At 46.4% G+C, this 19785-nt stretch overlaps 1 protein-coding gene across 3 annotated transcripts in view; it reads right to left on the bottom strand.

The window, feature by feature from the left end:
* The window catches only part of GOLGA4 (golgin A4), a 2156782-nt gene that overhangs the window by 1656505 nt on the left and 480492 nt on the right, over positions 1–19785 (bottom strand). For all 3 annotated transcript variants that reach the window (XM_069613207.1, XM_069613208.1, XM_069613209.1), the window contains one exon: positions 7938–7994. In XM_069613207.1, coding sequence (XP_069469308.1) covers positions 7938–7994 — 57 coding nt within the window. The remainder of the gene's footprint in view (positions 1–7937; positions 7995–19785) is intronic.

Genomic DNA, 19785 nt, shown 5'->3' with positions numbered 1-19785 from the left:
CTTCATTCTTGACCACTCTGATTCTTTAAACTCCCTGCCTATGTCCAATTCCGACTTGTGCCTTACTTTGGCAACATCTTCCAATAATGCTGCGAGCAATCCCTGGTACAATCTAGATACTCTGTGGCCTCCCTCTGAAACGTCATACAATAACCTTAGTGTGTCGAATTCTGCCAGAAGACCTGGGAAGCCTTGCCACTTTCTCCGTGCCGCATGCACCAATCTGGAGCATGTCATGAACTGTGTCCTCTGCACCCCAAACTCTTCTTCAATCTCTCGAACTCTAGAAGCCCACCATGGGAAAGCAAATCTCCCACTGTCACTAGCCCTTTTTCCTGCCATTGAGACATCACCAGTGTCCGGTCCAGTACGTCTTCTCCATAAATCGCTGCTAGTGGTACGTGAGGAGAGTATGGTTCCCCTAAGTTATGCAATGCCTTTGTTCTGGCCCAAAGCTTCCTTCCAACTGTAAGAGCTAGGGGAGTGTAGGATTCTACCCTTCTCCAACCACAACACCTCCTTCAGAAAGTAGAGAGCCATCACTGCCTGCATCAGGGTGTGTTCCAACGTCTCCATGTCCGACAGCCACCTAGCTACATGCTAATATAGTTCGAATGCAGGACCCATACCCCTCCCTCCTCAGTGTGTCAAGAGCTACCCTGCACCTGCTAGATCCCCATATAAAGCCTCCTATTACGGTGCGCAACTACCTGAAGAAAGACTTTGGTATACATTTTGGAATGTTTAGAAAGTGAACCATCTTCAGTAGCGTGATTTTACCCATCACCGAGAGAGGGTGTTTTCCCCAGAAATTAATTGAGCATTCTAGCCCCATTTTAGCTCTCACTGTGGTGACTCAGCTTAATACCATAATGTATCTTAACACTTACATCATCTGAATGTCTGCACTCTCCACTGCAGTCCTGGTTCTGGAAGGCGCGATTCCTCCACTCCCGCCCATCGTGCCAATGGAAATATACAGGACTTCCCTTTACTAATCAATATTCCCGACAGTGCCGCAAAGTTATCTAGCACCTCTAGATATCGCGCTAGGTTTTCTTCCAAGCTACACACAAACAGCATGTCGTCAGTGTATAACGAGACCACATGGTGCACTCCATCCACTGGGAGCCCTGTATCCCTAAACTCCTTCCTCAGGAACACTGCAAGGGGTTCTAAGGCTAATATGTGCAGCATGGGGGGACAGCAGTCATCCCGGCTTCGTGGCCCTTTGAATGCAGAACCGTCCGGATACATATCTGCCTTTCCGAACCCTCGCGACCGATGTAGAATAGAGCCATCTAAACCCATCAAATTAATCCATCTCCTATCCCAAATCTTTCTAAGGAGGCATGGAACCACTCCCACCCTACTGAATCGAATGCCTTAACCGCATCTAGCGCCACCAGTACACAGCCATCCGACCAGGTTTGCGTTCTATATAGGACTACGTGTAGTCTCATTAAGTTTTTATATGTTGCTCTTCCAGGGACACATCCAGTCTGGTCTCGGTGGACCAATGTCCCAATCACCCCCTTCAGTCTTTCCTCTAGAACTGCTGTGAGGATTTTACTGTCTTGATTAAGGATATTGGCCTGTACGATTCACAATACCACCCTACTTTCCCTGGCTTCAGTATCCTAACGATAATAGTCTCTTCCATGCTGGGGGGTAGTCGCCTCCTCCAAGGTCTGTAGCAGCCGCTGGGCTATCTCGTACACAAATTATTTATTAAACTCAGCCAGTAGGCTGTCTCCCCCCAGCGTCTTGGCCATGGGCAATGCCCCAATCAGCGCCCTTAGTTCAGTGGCACGGATTATCCCGGAATGGATACCTGTGTCCATCATCCCTACTCAGCTCTACTCCTCCTTAGAGTGCCTAGTATGCAGGCTCTCACTCTTATCGACCACCAGGACAGTTCACTCTCTTCCTCTCGGAATGGGCTGAACTGGCCACCTCTCTACTTTCCTCCTCCTCAACTCCTGATGGGCGATCTCAACATCCATCTGGACTCTCCTGGCTCCTCAGAACCTTTCTGCAACCTATGCGACTCCCTCTCCCTCTCTATCCTACCCTGTGGCTCCACGCACACCGGGGGCCACACTTTGGATGCTCTCATCTCTACTGACATCCCTCTCACTAACTCTCTCGCATGGACTGACCACTTTCTTTTCTCATCTCACCTGAAGCTCTCCTCTACTCTTGCAGCAGCACACCCGGCACGGCCCCTTGGTTTCAAAGTCACCAGACCCATGAGAAAAGTGACAGTGGCTGCATTTGCCTCCACCTACTCTCCCCTCCCATTCCTGCGGCTTACTCCCACCCTGACACAGCCCTCGCTAACCTCCATCTCTCCATCTCCAACACTCTTGATACTCTTGCCCCTGTCATGAGGGTCCGTCTGAAGCTCTGAAGCCTTCCAAAAGTGCAACTCTTGGTACAACTCTGATTTGGCTGCCCTAAAACGCAAGTGTAGGGCAGCTGAGCGGAAATTTAATTAGTCAGGCGAACCCTCTGACAAACTGGCCTGACACCTCCTTCAAAAGGCAATATCGACTCTGCATCCGCTCCAAGAAAAGAGCCTTTATTCAAGCCCGCATCTCTGCAGCATCAAGTAGCACAGCCAAACTTTTCAAAGTCTGTAAGGAACTGGCCAATCCTGCAGCAGCCTCTTCTGTCACACCCACCAATGACCTTTGCTTGGGCCTGGCTGCAGACTTCATCACAAAAACCCAAGATATCCTTTCCTCCCTTCCACACCACAGCATACACAAACACTGGAGCCTCCCTTGCCATTCCCACCCCTCCACTTACCCTCTCTTCTCTCGCACCCGTCTCACCCGAGGAGGTCACCAGATAAGTCCGGTCTACGAAGGCTTCATCCAAACAGGTGGACCCCTGCCCCTCCAAAACCATTAAGGACAACATTGACTCCCTCGCCCCAGCCTTGGCTGATCTCCGCAATCTCTCCTTTTCCACTGGAGTTTTCGTTTCGGCTCTTAAGCACTCCCTTGTGCACCCTCTGCTCAAGAAACCCTCTGCTACCCCCTCCATTTCGGCAAACTACCGAACTATCTCATTCACTCCTTTCCTGGGCAAACTCCTGGAAAAGTTGTCTATCTGTCAGCTGACCCTCCACACTGAATCTATTGGGTGCTTCCATGACCATCAGTCTGGCTTTAGAGCATCCAGAGGCACGGAAACTGCTCTTCTGAACACACTTGAGGACCTGCTCTCAAACCTTGACACTAACACCCCCTCTGCCTCATTCTCCTTGACCTCTCCTCTGCCTTCGACATGGTTAACCACAACATGCTGATCTCCGTGACACCATGGGAATGACAGGTCAGGCTCTGGTGTGGTTAACCTCCTTTCTCTCCAACCGCCCATCCCATGTGGAACTCTGAGCCTTTCTCTCGACTATCACTCTCTCAACCTGTGGCGTTCCCCAAGGATCTAACCTATCCCCCTGGTTCTTCAATGTCTATATGGCTGCCTTGGCATGTGCGATTGCCACTTTCAACTCCAACCTCCAGTGCTATGCAGATGACCGCAACTTTCTTTCAGGCTACCCTAAGCCGCCTCCTCCGCCTCACTCATATCTGACTGCTACCCAATCATGGTGTGCTGCAAATGACCTTTGCCTCAATGCCAGTAAGACTGCGATCGTTCGCATTGGGACCCCTGCTCCCACCTTCCCACTTTCACTCGGGCCGGCCTCCCCTGGCACTGCGCCCGCACCCACCTGCGAGGCTAAAAACCTTGGGGTATCTTCAACTCCACTCTCTCCTTCTCTCACATTTCATACAAGTCTAACTATCAGCTACACCTCCTCAGAGGTACTATACCTTTTCTCACTTTCCCCCAGCGGCTCACTGTTTGCAGAGCCCTGGTTCTCTCTAGGCTGGACTACTGCAACAGCCTCTTCCTCAACCTCCCTGCTTCTGCCCTGCGCCCTCTGAAACTCATCCAGAACAGAACCGCAAGACCTATCCTTGGCCTCAAGCCCAGGGACCACATCTCTCCAGCGCTGAAATCCCTTCACTGGCTCCCTGTGGCTATTGCCAAAGCCAAAAGAGAATAATATCAAGGCAGGTTATAGAGAACCAACATTGCCAAACCCAAGAGAGGGCTGTTTGTAAACCTTATTGCCAGTGTGTAAAAGAGGCTATAAGAAGAACTGGCTTATACCCACATTGCCAAAGCCAAAGAAGGGTAAGAGTGAAAAAAACATTGTCTGCAGTTGGTTGATGTGGAAGTGGGGAGGGAGGAACAAGAGTGGCAGAAAGGCTCTCCGTCTAACAGAAGATATTCAGGAGGAGTGGAGCATAATCAGCATTGCGTGTGGCAATCAAAAGTGCGTAACAAACAGCACCAATGTGTTACTTTTCTTCCCAGAAGAAGTAGTCAATCTTGATGCTGTGAAGCAAAAGACATTGCTAAATTGTTGGAAACAACCCTTTACCACAGAAGTACTTGTAGTAGTTAGTTGCATCTGTCCTGGCAGGAGAGTACACCAGGGCAAGGGACCTTGTAGTAGTAGGCCTGGCAGGTGAGTGGACCAGGTGGAAGTCGATGAAGCACTGTGGTGTGGTTAACAGTCTGGTACCACTGGTACCACTCACTCACACATTACTCAAATGTACTATAGCCAACAATTCTTCAGAAATCTGCTCCTCTATGCTATCCTCTGCCTGGTGTTAGTCCACCATCACGCCTTCCGACCTCACCCCAGCAACCCACACTCTGCCCTCTCATTATGTCTCCTTAGATACATGTAGTCCTGTTGGTTCCGCCTCCCTCAACCCCTGCCATTGGATGCAGTGCTCACCTCACTATGTACAAATGAAAAGCTGGTCTTTCCCCAGGAGATGGATCCCACAGGTGAGAGGTTTTAAAAAACCTGCTCTACCCATCCCCATTTGTTTGTAGTCTATGATGGCTTCTCTGCTTGCCATGGGTCTGGAATTTTGTTTTTATTATGATTTTCCTTCTGTGCTGGTGAATTTGGTTATGAAGTCAGTTTGGGGAGGATTTCAGTATCCCTCTTGTTTCTTCTCCCTCCCAGTTAATTTTCTGCTGCCACTCCATTCACCTGGGATTGGTATGTTAGGTGCTTAGTGTTTCATTTCTGTTCAACAAGAGGAAACCAAGCCTGTATTTTTTTATTCAATTCCCCAGACTCCAGTCTGGGTTTTCTGGGAGCGTAAATGTGCACCCTGGGAGCTAGAGTCGTGAAACAGAAAAGAGAACACAGGAGGCATCATTTGACTCATTTGACACTGATGACATTCATGGTGCATGCAGGCAGAAGGTGCCCCCCACCCACCCTCCAACTCCCAGGTCTCAGATATGGGGAGTGGAGGTTTCTGGCATTTCTTCTGGTGAGACTCTTGCTCCAAGTTCAGAGGGGTCCCAGCCCCCTTCACAGGGACATGACCATTTCACACTGGCGACACATAACACAGGTTTATTGGTGGGCATCAGTACAATCATCATACAGTGTACTGGAGTGATCAACACACCACACCCTATATTCTAAGTTGTTATTAAGGCCTTGGTGTCCTTCAAATTTTGTTGGAGAGTATCAGAATCACAATCAGACAATGCACTTGGTTGATCACGCACTACACAATGCACTCCTAATTATCTTGGGACTTATCAGTATACCTGACACTTACTGCTGATGCGACAGAACCACAATTCTGAAGATCCTGGCTGGTGGTTTCTTCATCCGTTCACGCTGGATTCTGTAGGACTGTTGGGCACAGTCTCAGGATCTTTCTCTTTCTTTTGATAGCGGCTTCTGTGGTTTTGTTAGGAATATCTGCACTCAACAAAATTAAGATCAGTGTCTTTACGGGGAGGTCTTTTGTCCATTCTTCACTCCAAGTCATTGAGTTAAGTGGTTCCCCTGCTTTTACAGATTTTGAGTTCCTCACTTAAAACACTGGTCATCTGTTTCAGCATTTGATCTAGTGGCCTCGCACTCAGGCTGATTCTCCGGCCTCCACTTGAAGTGATTGAGATTAGTGGCATTGTTCTTCCAAGGCAAGATCCACCTCCACCATCTCTGTGGCTCACTGCCACACGTCTCCCAGCACATCTCTCTGTTTTCCAGACAGGCTGCTGAAGAGAAACTGTGAACTTCCACTTCCACCTTGTTGAGAATCTCACAGCACCAGATCTCTCAGTGCCACACACAGTGCCAGGATATCCAGATGAGCTTTTGCGGGCATCCTATTTATGCCAAAGGTACCTCAACGCCATCTTCAGCTACAGCGACCACCCTACTCTCGATGGCTGCAATCTGTGTCCAATTAGTGCAATCTGTGTCCAATTAGTGTGACTCTCTTAGTCAGGTGTGGATGGGAGAAAAAAGGCTCCTTCCTTTTGTGTCTGTACAGCAAATGGGACATCTTGATCATCTGAAGTTATTGTAAGCAGGCAAGTTGCAACAATGCATCTGAAGGTTCATAGTGCCTTTGTAAATTACACCAATACTAACATTACAATAATTTCAAATAGTTTTCCTAGTCCAAGCTCAGTTTACATGGTGAAAAATCTGAAATAAATTTCCAGCAGGTCTGTGATTCACTCACAACAACATGAACAATAATTATATTGATGGGAGAAACATTTGTGGGAAATTCGCAGACTGCAACCTTTTCTTCACAATCGTCACATAGCTGACAGGTGGAGAGCAGAAGACACAATGAAATTCATCAATGGAGCAGTTGGAGATGGTTATAAAAATGAAATATAGAAACATGTAGGATTTCTCCAAGGTTGTTATTCTATTGTGGAAATAAACATCATCATGTGCAAGGAATTATTGCATAGGGGCACCAAAGATCTTGTGGTAACCAAAGCCCCACCATTGTACTGGGGAATCAAGTACCTTCTTGCATGCAACCAGTACAATACCTTATCATATATGTGACAGCACAGCACACTGCATCATGCTCAGAATCAGTGAAGATGTGAATGGGTCTTTGAGAACATTTCTAATAAAGATCTTTGCCTCACCTATGGTATCTCCAGTGATCTGTATTTCGTCAGCATTTTCCAATGACTCAATGTATGCGCTATTATGCAAAATGTTAATGTCAAATTGTACTTGTGAAGAAAACACACAATTGGTGCTTTTCCAACTGACTTCTCTGACAGCCAGACAACAGACGTCCCACAAAGGACTTTCTTAATGTCTCAAACTAAATTTGGCAGAGAAGTCAGAAGCCAAAGACCTTTTCTCTTGAAGTATTTGAATTGTCCTCACAAACAGAATGAGACCATTTGTGAAATGCTGAGGCACTTCCAACCCTCCCCCCTCCCTAACGTAACACATCAAGTCAAGAATAGTGGCATGGTTTTGCCTCCTGTAAACTTTCAAAAAGCCATGCCTACCCCCCCCCCCCCCCCCACCATTCACAATTATTACTCGGGCACCAATCAATTCACATGTACACAATTGCAAATATCTATTCATAGGGATCAGAGAGATAAAGTTATTTGACATCCATTAATTAGAACTTGTAGAAAATGCAGAGGCCAGACTAAACATCGAAGCACCGAGATGAAAGCATATTTCTTCTCAACTACTCTCCCTTCAATTGTTTCAGATTGAAAAAAAGTCAACTTAAACTTCAGATGCATCACAAATCATGCAGTGCAACCCCCAATTATTTAAAATTGTTAAGGAAATAAATGCTGTTGAGTGAGCGATTACAGAAGAGGCACAAAACATGTTATATGATGTAATGAACCGTTACTGAGAAAATAATTGGCCATTAGAAAGCACTGCAGTTTCCGGTCAGTGCAGCAGGAAGTGAAAAGCCAGTCTAAATTCCCCCTGGAGTGGTTGCTAGATGGGATCAACCATCTCTTGCCCTGGTTAGTTACTAGCTAATTTAAGGAACATAAACCAAGACGCTTACCTCCCGTAGCTCTGAAATTCGTCGTAGTGATTTATCCTGGCTCTGACTCAAAATTGACTAAAAGAAAAAAAAAAGCATTTCTTAATGTTATATCCAACAAGAACCTAGGGGCAAATACAAGCTTAGCATTGCAAATGATGACTAAATTAGGCATAGCTCAAGCTAAGAAAAAAAGTCAACATAGTGAAAGCAGACTGCCCTCCACCGTGCTTATTTACTGCTATGTTTCATCTAAACAACATATTAGAGAAACAAAGCAAATCATTCACAAGGGTGGATTTAATAAAAGTACAAATGAAAAATAAAAAAAAGTTATAGGATACAATAGAAGCTTTGCAATTTCTTCGCCCATCAAGATGGTATGTTTTTTTGAAAACTCCACATAAATCCATTACTGGGCTTCCAGTAAAGAGGTAATAGACCATCATTATTCCAAATGAGAAGTATAACCGCCATGTAGTCAGAGTACCATAACTATAGATACAATTCCCCTAGGCCATTTAACCAGAAAGTAGTTACTTAATGAAGAGACTCTTGTACTTCACATCCAAAAGCTCCTTTCCCCTAGACTATCGGGGTGTCTTCACAGAAGGGGAATTGAGAACTTGTTTTACCAAAAAATAATTGGTTTGAGAGCGTGGACACGTGCACAGTGAGGCAATATCCAGGGCTTTGAGGCACAGTTACTCAACATACCTTTTGGGAGTCCCAGAAATTACATTCCCTTTCTCTCCGAGGTTCAGAAAAAACACCAGGGAGTGGAGTGGAAATGTGCCTGAAGAATAGGGGTGTAGGGCAAGGAAAACAAACATCCTTAAGATAAGTAAACTGCATTTACTACTGAGTATTTGTATGTATTGAAACAATGTGCATGAGAATATAAAAGTAACTAGAGCAATCCCTTTGCAGGGTGATGCTCATGTACACCATCATTTGCACTTATGAGCAAGTGCAAGTCGAGATTTTGAAGGGCGATTGCAAAAGGGAAATTACCTAGGAATAGCACTAACCAATTGGTGTGGGTCTATTGGACCTAAAACATTTGACATAATCACATTTGATCAAATTTATTTGACCTTTTTTTCAGTCTAAAATGTGGGGAGTGGGACCCCCGCAACACCCCCCCACTTCCCCTCAACCTAATCTATACCCTTACCCAACCCATATATATATTTAATTGAATTTGACCGACAAAAAGGTCAAAATAATTTGATCAAATGTTTTAGGTCAAATGTTTTAGGTCAATTATGCTAACCCCAACAAATTACATAAGATACAATATATAGAGATATTTATGGAAGATACAGCAGGGGAGAGGAGGTGCCGAAAGAGGTTGAATAATTAGTTGGTTGGGGGTATTTGTCAATTTTAAGGAGAGTAAGGTGGTAGAGGTGAATTGAAGATTTTAAAGCAGGAATAATGGAGAATTATTTTTATATTAAGAGGGAGGAATTTCCAGTGAATGGCACAGGAGGGCAAAAGAGTGGGAGGCAGGAGAAGGGGTCTGGGGAGACCCAACAATACTTATTAATGCGCTATTAAGAAGGATGCAAGTGGGGTGTCATGACTCGGAGAGTCCGCTTACGTATGCCATGCAAATGTTGGCGGTTGCCATGGCACCTACGCCACCGCCGTGTTCACTTTCAACACTCCCGAGCTGCTGCGCACTCGCGTTGGTTAAAACCTTGTGTAGCCATGGTTACCCAACGCGAAGCGCAGCATCTTCACGTTGCAGCAACTCCCACAATGCCATAAAAAATGTCATTTTCAGGGCACCAGCGCTTCTGATCGAAGTTACTCCGGTGTCTTTGTTTTGTACTTCACGTCCTTGGCTTCCATTGGGACCTTGTTTACGCTTTACCAACCTGTTTTTGGATTCCGTTCTGGTACTTTTAATTGGTGATTTAAGGTAACGGCTTCTGCATGCAACATGGATTGAACTATTCCCTTCATTGATCCTCCTATTCCTGAAATTGTTTTGTGCACCAAACATTTGATGCTATGCAGCTTTAACCTAACGTGCACCGAATATGTGTCATTAGTGCATCCTTGTACCACCCAGGGTTAGGTCCCTACTAATCTCACTAATCTCCCTTCCCCTTCTATTCTGTTATACCATGTCAGGTATGCTCTGTGAAGCAACAGAGTTTAGGAGCAATTGTTAATTATGCAAGTATGCATTTAGAACAGCTATTAAAAACACAATTTCCTAACCTTGTGCAGCGTGATTAAACACTGTGGGAGAAAGTCAATCCAGCATCATTGTTAGTTAATCATAGTTGGTTGCTTTCCTGTGTTGCTTTCATATGTTGCTTCCATGTGTGATTCATTAAGCTATGTGTAATGGTGGACATATGTATTCACTCATCCACGTGCTCATTAATCACTGTGTTCATTCATCAATGAGTGATTTCTTCATTGTGTTCGTTTATCGATGTGCTTATATTATGCCTGCTATGGGCCTCATGCTTGAGCATGTGTCAGGTTAGGCCATGAGACTATAAGGTGATTCTAGATGCAGAAGCACAGTATCAATGAGCATGTAATCAGAGGTTTGAGTTAGGAGCACAGTATCAAGGCGCACATGATAAAATTATGTTTGAACTTGCATGGTAACACACATATGATCCAGGTGTTTAGAGTATGAAGGAGTTGTTATCCTAACTTTCCTGCACCCATCCAATTACGTATCCCCAACCCTCAACCCGGTTTCCCAAATTCCTGTTTCCTATTCACAATCTCTCCACAACCCTCTTCCCCCTATACTGTCTGCCTGGTGGTGGTGACCTTTTACCTATAAATCAGCAACCCGTGCCCACCTAGGTGGGTGGGTCGTACTCCATTCGGCTCTCATGCTTAGCGAGGGGGGTGTGAATTCTCCTTCGGGCGTGACAGACAAGTATGAGCATTCCAATAAAGATCCAATAAAGATTCTCAGTCACTTTCATTATATGGTCTTTCTCTTGACTGTGACAAAAATGAGCATTCCAATAATGGTGCTCAGTCACTCCCTCATGTTTTCCGTTATCCCTTTTGCCTTCCGTTCTCAGGGTTAAACGTCTCTGGGTTTTTTCGTTCATTCAGAATTAGCTTCTGTTCCTTTTAACCTGGAGTTTTGTGCCTTTCGCCAGTTCCTCCTCAGTCTATTCATCTTGAATGGCTAAACAGTATTTTGGATGCCGACCTCTCCTGTGTATGCCGGGACAGACTATTGTCAGCATTGTTGTGAGGACCCTCGGTCCACCACGAACCTCCCGGGCTCGCTCTTTCTCTGCTTTAGGACACCATGCATCCCGTTCTAGTTCATCTGGCTTCCTTGTTACTGACTGTAGTGTGATTGGCACTTTGCAGCCTCTCACACCTGTAGGACGCTGAGAGTCTTGTTCCTTCTCCGTGCACTGTGGGGCTTCCATGGTACAGGCCTTTGTTCCTTTTTCTCTTTCTCTCTTGTATTCTCTCTTCTCCTCCATACGTCGTCCTCTTCATCTCAGTGGAATGTGAACTTAGGAGAGGGTTTTCTAACTCCTGTTGGCAATAACACATACTCGTTTTCTCTATACATATATTGTCATCATAGAGGTGTGAGAATGTTATTTGGAAAGGGTCCCCAGGGAGTTCCTCATGGGAATGGAAGTCCTTGTCCCAAATGGGGGAATATTTCTGGGCGAGGTCCAACTTGCCTCGACCCCTAGGGAGGGTATTGCAGATCAGGGTCACCTCCCTATCCTCAGAGAGGGGGTCTCCCCCTTTGGGAAAAGGGACAAATTCCCTCAATTCGTCAAAGTTCCCCAATGCAGATGAACATACCAGGGAGAACAGGAAAAGCGGGAGGCCGCCGGGGCAAGAGTACATTAAGAGTGCAACTCATCCCAATAATAAAGACAAGATACGAGGACCAAAGTTGTTTGATTGCCAATGTGAACGTCTCATAAAGAAGGTAACAAATAACCATGTGAGGAGAATAAAGAGGGCCTGGAGCCAATAACCCTGGGAAGAAGGGAAAAAGTCATATGAACAAAGAGACAAAGACAAAGAATGGATAAAACAAAGCCCAAAGACGGCATTGGAGGAAAACGATATAAGACTATCAAGGAAAATAGAATCTAGAGTATAAAAGAGAATAGCCAGGAGTGGGGGAATATAAAAGGGGATCAAGTCCCATGCAAAGTAGCCAAGGATGAACTGAGAGACTGTAAAAGGATCATACGTGAAGACGAGTTTGAGAGTCAAGTCTCAAAACAAGCTGTAAGCAGCATAACCTTAAAAAGAGCACCAAGACCAGAAGTGTTTTACAAGAGCTTGTGGGGGAGATATCCAGAGCTTATAAGAAGGTTGTATAAAGAAACTGTGGTGTAAGAGAAAGAGATTTCCATACAGAGACCATCAGAAACTACGAGAAGCCCAGGAGAATAAAAGACATCTCTTGGCTGAATTTATGTTGGTTAAACTAGTTGTAGGGTCAGGTAGAGTAAGGTTTGGATCGAGGGCATTTGACTTTGGGACTTCTAGACAACAGATGAGCACCTTAGTTTCTTTAGCAAGGTTGGGAGACCCCTTTAGCAATAGAAAAGGTTCGGCCTTTTCATATATAATTTCAATAAATAGAGTTCATAATGTCCTTAATGTGTCCGTCGCACCTCAGCACACAATTCAACAGAAATTAAGTGTGCCATTTAAATCTGCATTATTTGGTGCATTACATTTTTTTAGCTATATCTTTACAATGCAGAGGTGCAGATCAAAAGGACAAGTGTTCTGAAACCGTGAGAGCCTCCCCTACAATATGAGACAAAACATTAAAATGCATTAAAATAATGATATAAAAGGGAGTATAATAAGCCCCAATGCAATTAGATATGGGCCTTTTGGAATTCATTTTTTGCAAAGTAAAGGGAGTGGGTGGAACTGGGAAGGAATGCTACTAGAGATAACTAATTCCAAATAGAATGCTTTAGCATGGTAGTGTGAACTGAAGAACTAGTTACTCTTACCTTGTAACGTTCTTTCGATGGGATGTTCCTCCGACGTATTCCTTATCTTAGATAGAAATCCTTCAGCTTTGCTGGCCTCGGAAAATTTTTTCGCCAGAGGGCGCTGCGCGTCGATGATCGCCGAGTCGATGACCCTCGACGGCCTCCGTGCCGACGTCGACGTCATCCTGCCTATAAAGGCCGCGCGCAGCGTCCGTTGCTCAGTTCCGTTTTGTAGTCCCCAGTAATGTTTTTGGATTAGACTAATCACCTTGAAGGAGCATAGGCTGCAAACCCACAGGAAGTCATACTGCGGGGATGGATGGGAGGGTCGATAAGGAATACGTCGGAGGAACATCCCATCGAAAGAACGTTACAAGGTAAGAGTAACTAGTTCTTCGAAGGGATTGTGTCCTCCGACGTATTCCTTATCTTAGATAGACTCCCATAGCAGTGGTATTGTGACTGGAGGCGGGAGTAATAAAAGTTATGTTACCCTTCCAGAATGGACAGAGTGTAACACAGCCTTGCCGAATCTAGTTTCTTGACTAGAGGAGGAATCCAGGCTATAGAATTTGGTAAATGTATGTGCGGACGACCATGTGGCAGCCGCACATATATCTCGAATTGGCACCCCTCTTTGAAGGGCTGAGGATGTTGCGATACCCCTGGTAGAATGAGCCCTTAGATTTTGAGGAGGCTCCTTTCCTGCCAATTTGTAGCACTCCAGAATGGCTAAAATAATCCATCTGGAGATGGTTTGTTTTGTTATTGGAAGGCCCAACTTATGTCCTGCATAACCTACAAAGAGTTGGTCTGCTTGTCTGATCTTAGCCAATCTGCTGATATAGAAGCTCAAGGCTCGCTTAGGGTCCAGCCTGTGCAGTCTCTCTTCCTCCTTCCCCGGATGAGGAGGAGGGTAGAAAGAAGGTAATATAATCTTCTGAGTGATGTGAAACTCCGAGACTACCTTCGGGAGGAAGTTAGGCTTCACCTGAAGAACAACTTTGTCCTTGTAAAAGATTGTATGTGGAGGTTTACACGATAAGGCTTGCAACTCGCTAACCCTTCTAGCAGATGTCAATGCTATTAGCAAAACAGTTTTGAGGGTGAGAAGCTTCAATGAACAAGAGTGTAGTGGTTCAAAAGGGGCACCCTTTAGGAAGTTTAAAATTAGGTTTAAATCCCATAAGGGAACTTGAAAAGGTTTCGGGGGATAAACATTAGTTAATCCTTTTAGGTATTGTATTACCAATGGAATTTTGAAGTATGAAGGCTCCTCTGCAGTGCGCTTAAAGATTGATAGCGCTGCGAGATAGCCCTTAATTGTGCCAACCTGTAGGCCTGAATTAGCCAGGTAAAGTAAGAATGACAACACCATAGGTGTACCACAAGAAAAGGGTTCAATATTCTTTTCTCTGCACCAGCTGCAAAATTTGTTCCAACGGCAGCGGTATAGAGTTTTAGTTGCCGGCCTTCTGGCCGAAAGCAACACCTCCATAACATCATCCGGAAGGTCCCAATCCTTGTACCTCAACCTTTCAGACACCAAGCGTGAAGGTTGAGGGTCTTGATGGCTGGATGGAGAACCTGACCTTCCTTCTGCGAGAGAAGATCCTCTCTGTATGGCAGTCGAATTGGAGGGCAGATGGACATGTCTAGAAGGTCCGGGTACCACGTTCTCCTGGCCCAATCCGGGGCAATTAGGATCATGGTCTTCCGAAACCTTCTCAACCTCCTGATCATTTGAGGAATGACAGGGACCGGAGGGAACGCGTACAGAAGTGGGAACTCCCAGTCCACTACGAACGCATCTCCTAGAGCTCCTCTCGGGGGAAATTCCCTTGAGCAAAATCTGTCGCACTTCCTGTTGATACTGGTGGCGAACAGATCCACTTGAGGGGTTCCCCAAAGGGCGAAGATCTCTTGAAGGACTTCCTGAGCTATCTCCCACTCGTGAGAGACTGTGCTCTGCCTGCTCAGAGCGTCCGCTGTCAAGTTCTTCTCTCCGGCTAGGTGAATTGCCGATAGAGAGATTCCTTCCTGAATTGCCCAAAACCAGAGCTGCATCGCCTCTCTGCACAGTGGTAGTGAGCCTACGCCTCCTCTTTTGTTGAGGTAGTGCATGGCCACTGTATTGTCCGTCATTATTAGGACGTTTCTTCCCCGTACAGACGGCAGAAAAGCCTTCAGCGCTAGTCTGATGGCTCTCAGCTCCAACAGGTTGATATGTAGTCTGGACTCCGATGGAGACCAACGACCGCTGATGGTCAAGTCGTTGGCGTGAGCTCCCCACCCCGTGAGTGAGGCATCCGTGACTACTGTTATCTCCGGCCATGGTTGCCAAAACATTTCTCCTTTCAGGATGTTCTCCCGACAGGCCCACCACTGAAGGTCTCGGGCTACTTTGACCGGGATCCGAAGGAGATCTGTCATCCTTCCTGAGAACTGTGACCACTGAGTTCTCAGTGCCCACTGGAGGGATCTCATTCTCAGGCGAGCCTCCGGCACGAGGAATATGCAGGATGCCATGAGGCCTAGCAACCTCAGAAAGTCGTAGGCTGGGAGATATTGGGCATTCTGAAATCTGATGACCATCTGCAGAATATCTCGAGCCCTCACCTCTGGTGGCAAGGCTTTTCCCAGGGAAGTGTCCAGGACTGCTCCAATGAATTGGAGTCTCTGTGATGGTATCATCTGTGACTTCTTTAAATTGAGGGAGAAGCCCAGCTTGTGAAGGAAGTGGCAAACATAATCTAGTTGTCTCTGAGCCTGTTCCGAAGATACAGCTCTGATCAACCAATCGTCTAGGTAAGGGTAGACATGAATCCCTTCCCTCCTTAGACTTGCAGCCACAACCGACATTAGCTTGGTAAAGACCCTCGGGGCGGAGGTTAGCCCAAATGGCAGAACTCGAAATTGATAATGAGAGCTGCCAATTGCGAACCTCAGGTATCTCCTGTGCCTGGGATGGATCGGCACATGGAAATAAGCGTCCTGGAGGTCTAGAGATACCAACCAGTCCTGAAGCTGGAGGGCCTGAAGGATCTGAGAGAGAGTCACCATCTTGAACTTGTCCTTTCGGAGGAATTTGTTCAATTCCCGTAAGTCTAAGATGGGTCTCAGTCCTCCGTCCTTCTTCGGTATTATGAAGTAGGGGGAGTACCAACCCTTGTTCCTTTCCGCTACAGGTACCAGTTCTATGGCACCTTTCTCTAGCAGGTCTAAAACCTCCTGCAAGAGGAGCGGATCTGGAAGCTTCAAAGGGTTGTTCCCCGGTGGATGACTCTGAGGGATATGTAGGAAGGGCAGGCAGTAACCTTGGGCTACTGTCTCCAGAGCCCAAGCATCTGACGTAATAGCCTGCCATTCCGTCAGATGGTGAGTTAACCTGCCCCCTACTGGTGTTCTGTGAGGGGAGACCTCAGAGTGGTTTTGAAGCGGCTGATGCAGTTGCCGAAGGTAAAGTGGCTCCTGCTCCTGCGGGTGCGGCTTTCTTTCCCCTACCCCGTCCACCACGGGTAAATCTTCCTTGGCCTCTTTGAGCCGGTCGTCCCCTGCCCCTTCCATATGAGGAATAGTAACGAAAGGACCGTCCTCTCCACGATGATCCCGAAGGACGAAAGGTATTCTGACGGATAGCAGCTCCCAATGACTTGGCTGCTGCCTTGGACGTTTGCAGTTTCTCCAAACTGTCATCCGCCTTCTTTCCAAAGAGGGTAGAACCGTCAAAGGGCATATTCAAAAGCCTGGTCTGCACGTCAGAGGCAAAACCAGACTTCCTCAACCACGCATGCCTGCGGATTGTGGTACTTGCCGCCATGGCCCTGCTGATACTGTCAGCAGAATCTAGGCCAGTTTGTAGGGTCTCGCACATCGCATCTTTACCATCCCTGATGATGTTTAAAAATGCGTCCCTTTCCTCTCCTTCTTGGAGGCAGTCAGCCGCTGATGAAGCGCACTCCCAAAGGGTGTGGCTGAACCTAGCGAGCGTACAGGTCGCGTTAATAGACTTTAACGCCATGCTACAGGCAGAAAAAACCTTCTTAGCCATGGCATCATATTTTTTGTCATCCCTATCCTGCGGAGCAGTGGGGTATGCAGATGTGCTGCCTGATGAGGTTGCAGCCTGTACAACCAAGCTCTCAGGAGTAGGGTGTTTTGACAAATATTCAGGGTCAGAACTAGCCACCCTGTATTTTGTTGACAGTTTTTTATTTACTGCCGGGATAATTTCTGGCGTTTCCCAGTTTGTCAAAATCCTTCTCTGTAGAGCAGAGTGAAATGGAACCACAGGATCCTCCTGTGGGCCCTTGTCCAGTATGTCAGTGAGGTCATCCTGCTGAAAGGCAGGAGAAGGTGCAGACCAACCCATAAATTCTATGATTCTAGACATCAGAGCTCTATATGGAGTCTCCGCATGTTCTCCTGGGTCTGGTTTGATAAATTCTGCTTCAGGAGAAGTGTCCAAGCCACTAGCTTCCTGAAGTGCATCCTGAAGATTTTTTAATCTTCCTTCCTCAGAGGCGAAAGTCTCTGGCTCTGGTGATGTGGTCCTCTGTAAATCAATATCTTGGTCTGAATCCTCCCTTTCCTCAAAAATCGAGGTTAAAGGGGGATACATTGGTTTTTGGAATGGTATAAACCCCATTTCCAATGCAGAAGGAGCCATCATCACAGGCCTTGAAAACGTCGATGTCGTCGACACCGACGTGAAAGTACTCGAAGGCGCCGTGAAAAGCGTCGAGAAATGTGTACTAGGCCTCGAAGAACTCGAAAGGATCGGAGTCTTGCTCGAGAACGACGTCGACGTTCTCGGCGTCGAGTCGGAGGTCTTTTGTCTAACCGTTGGCTGTGGAGTAGCCGTGGTTCTTTCCTTCACCGGCGTCGATATCGGCGTCGACGTCGGCGTCGACTCGATCGACTGATGCGCCGATGAATCCTTCGACAACGGCGTCGATGGCGCCGACCTCTGTTTCGAAGGAGTTTTCGACGATGGCGTCGATGATGCTTTATCTCCCGATGGCTCGAGGCGCTTTCGGGTTGACTTTTCCGCCGGGTACTGCGACTCGCGGCGTTTAGATTTTTTGGGTTTTTTACCCGGGGTATCACCCTCAGCTGTCTTCGAGGGGGACGAGGCCGCTTTCTCGAAGACGCTTAGCATCTTTTTCCTGAATTCCTCCCACTCAGCTTGCGAGCTGCGTTTTGTGGGGCAATGAACTCTCTCAGGAGAACTCGACGAAGATGACGAAGGGGATCTCCTACGTCTCTTCTTCGAGTGTCTCGATGTCGACGAGTGGTGGGAGCCACTTCGTGATCTAGATCGAGAGTGTTTTTTATGGTGAGGAGACGAACGTCTCGACTCTACCGAAGAAGCTTTCGAGGAAGTTAAAGTTGACCTACCTCTCTCGAGCTTCCCCCTACGCTCCTTCAAGGCTTTCGCCGTCATGGAAAGGCATTCCTCACACTCCGAACTCTGGTGCGTGATTCCCAGACACCACAAACAGACCCTGTGAGGGTCCGTCAACGACATTTTCTTCCCGCAGTCTCGGCACTTTTTGAAACCGGACCGAGGGGTCGTCGGGTCGGAGGAGGATGCCATCGATTATCGAGGTAAATAGTAGTTATTATATACGTTATCTTGACGAGAACTGAGCAACGGTGTTCCGAGGCACAACGAAGCGCGGAAAAACGGAACTGAGCAACGGACGCTGCGCGCGGCCTTTATAGGCAGGATGACGTCGACGTCGGCACGGAGGCCGTCGAGGGTCATCGACTCGGCGATCATCGACGCGCAGCGCCCTCTGGCGAAAAAATTTTCCGAGGCCAGCAAAGCTGAAGGATTTCTATCTAAGATAAGGAATACGTCGGAGGACACAATCCCTTCGAAACTTGCTTTCTCATTATGGTTTTGTGTGGAACAAATAGCATTTTCCTGCACATTGTGTATTTGTATTTATTTATATAGCGCTTTAATCCAAGGCGCTTTTACAAAGTAAAAATATCAAACGGTACAATCAGACATGAGATTTGACAAAGTATTCACAGAATCAGTTTTGCTGGGACAGATGTAATTTCAGTGCTTCATGAAATAGGAAGTGATAGAGCGAATAGAAAGAGGAAGAAGGTTCCAGTGTAGAGGAGCAAGATGTGCAAATGTACGGAAGCGTGATTGTGCACAAGGCGGAAGAGGAACTGTCAATCGGAACTGAGTATTAGAGCTGAGAGAACGAGTAGGAGAGTAGAATGAGACCAATGAGGAGAGATAGTCAGGAGTTAGACCATGGAGAGATTTGAAAGTTAAAGAGGGAAAATTGAACTTGAGTTGTGCGTGAAAATGAAGCCAACCCAATGTGTGAAGAGCAGGAGATATAGAGTCACGTGGGGTCAAGCAGAAGAGTACCCTAATTCCAGCATTAAAAATCGATTTTAGAGGAAAAAGTCGAGATACAGGAAGACCAAAGAGGGTGAGAAGATGAGAAGTTATGAGTAGTTTAGTTGAGTCGAAAGTAAAAGGACAAGCTTTTTTGATGTTGAATAAGTGATACCGACAAGCTCGAGAAGAGATAGAAATATGCTGTTGAAAGGATAAAGCAGAGTCAAAATAAAGCCCCAAATTGCGAGCAGTGGATACAAAAAAGAGCTGAGATGGAGGGAATGAAAAGAATGGAGGAGGAATCGGAGGAGGAATAGTAGTAGAGGGAAAGAAGAGTAGTTTGTTTTTGCAGTATTAAGAGTAAGATAGTGGGTAGCCATCCATGATTTGATGGCCGTTAAGCATGCAGGAAGCTGAGCATGAATATCAGAAGAAAAAGAAGAGAATGATAGAAAGAGCTGCGTATCATCAGCATAGAAATGTTTGCAAGAGGAGAAGTGTA

Source organism: Ambystoma mexicanum, chromosome 5p (genome assembly GCF_040938575.1).
Source record: "Ambystoma mexicanum isolate Mex_15411 chromosome 5p, UKY_AmexF1_1, whole genome shotgun sequence".
Lineage (NCBI taxonomy): Eukaryota > Metazoa > Chordata > Amphibia > Caudata > Ambystomatidae > Ambystoma > Ambystoma mexicanum.
Note: the sequence above shows the minus strand (reverse complement) of the source record. Positions and strands in the feature narration are given on the sequence as shown.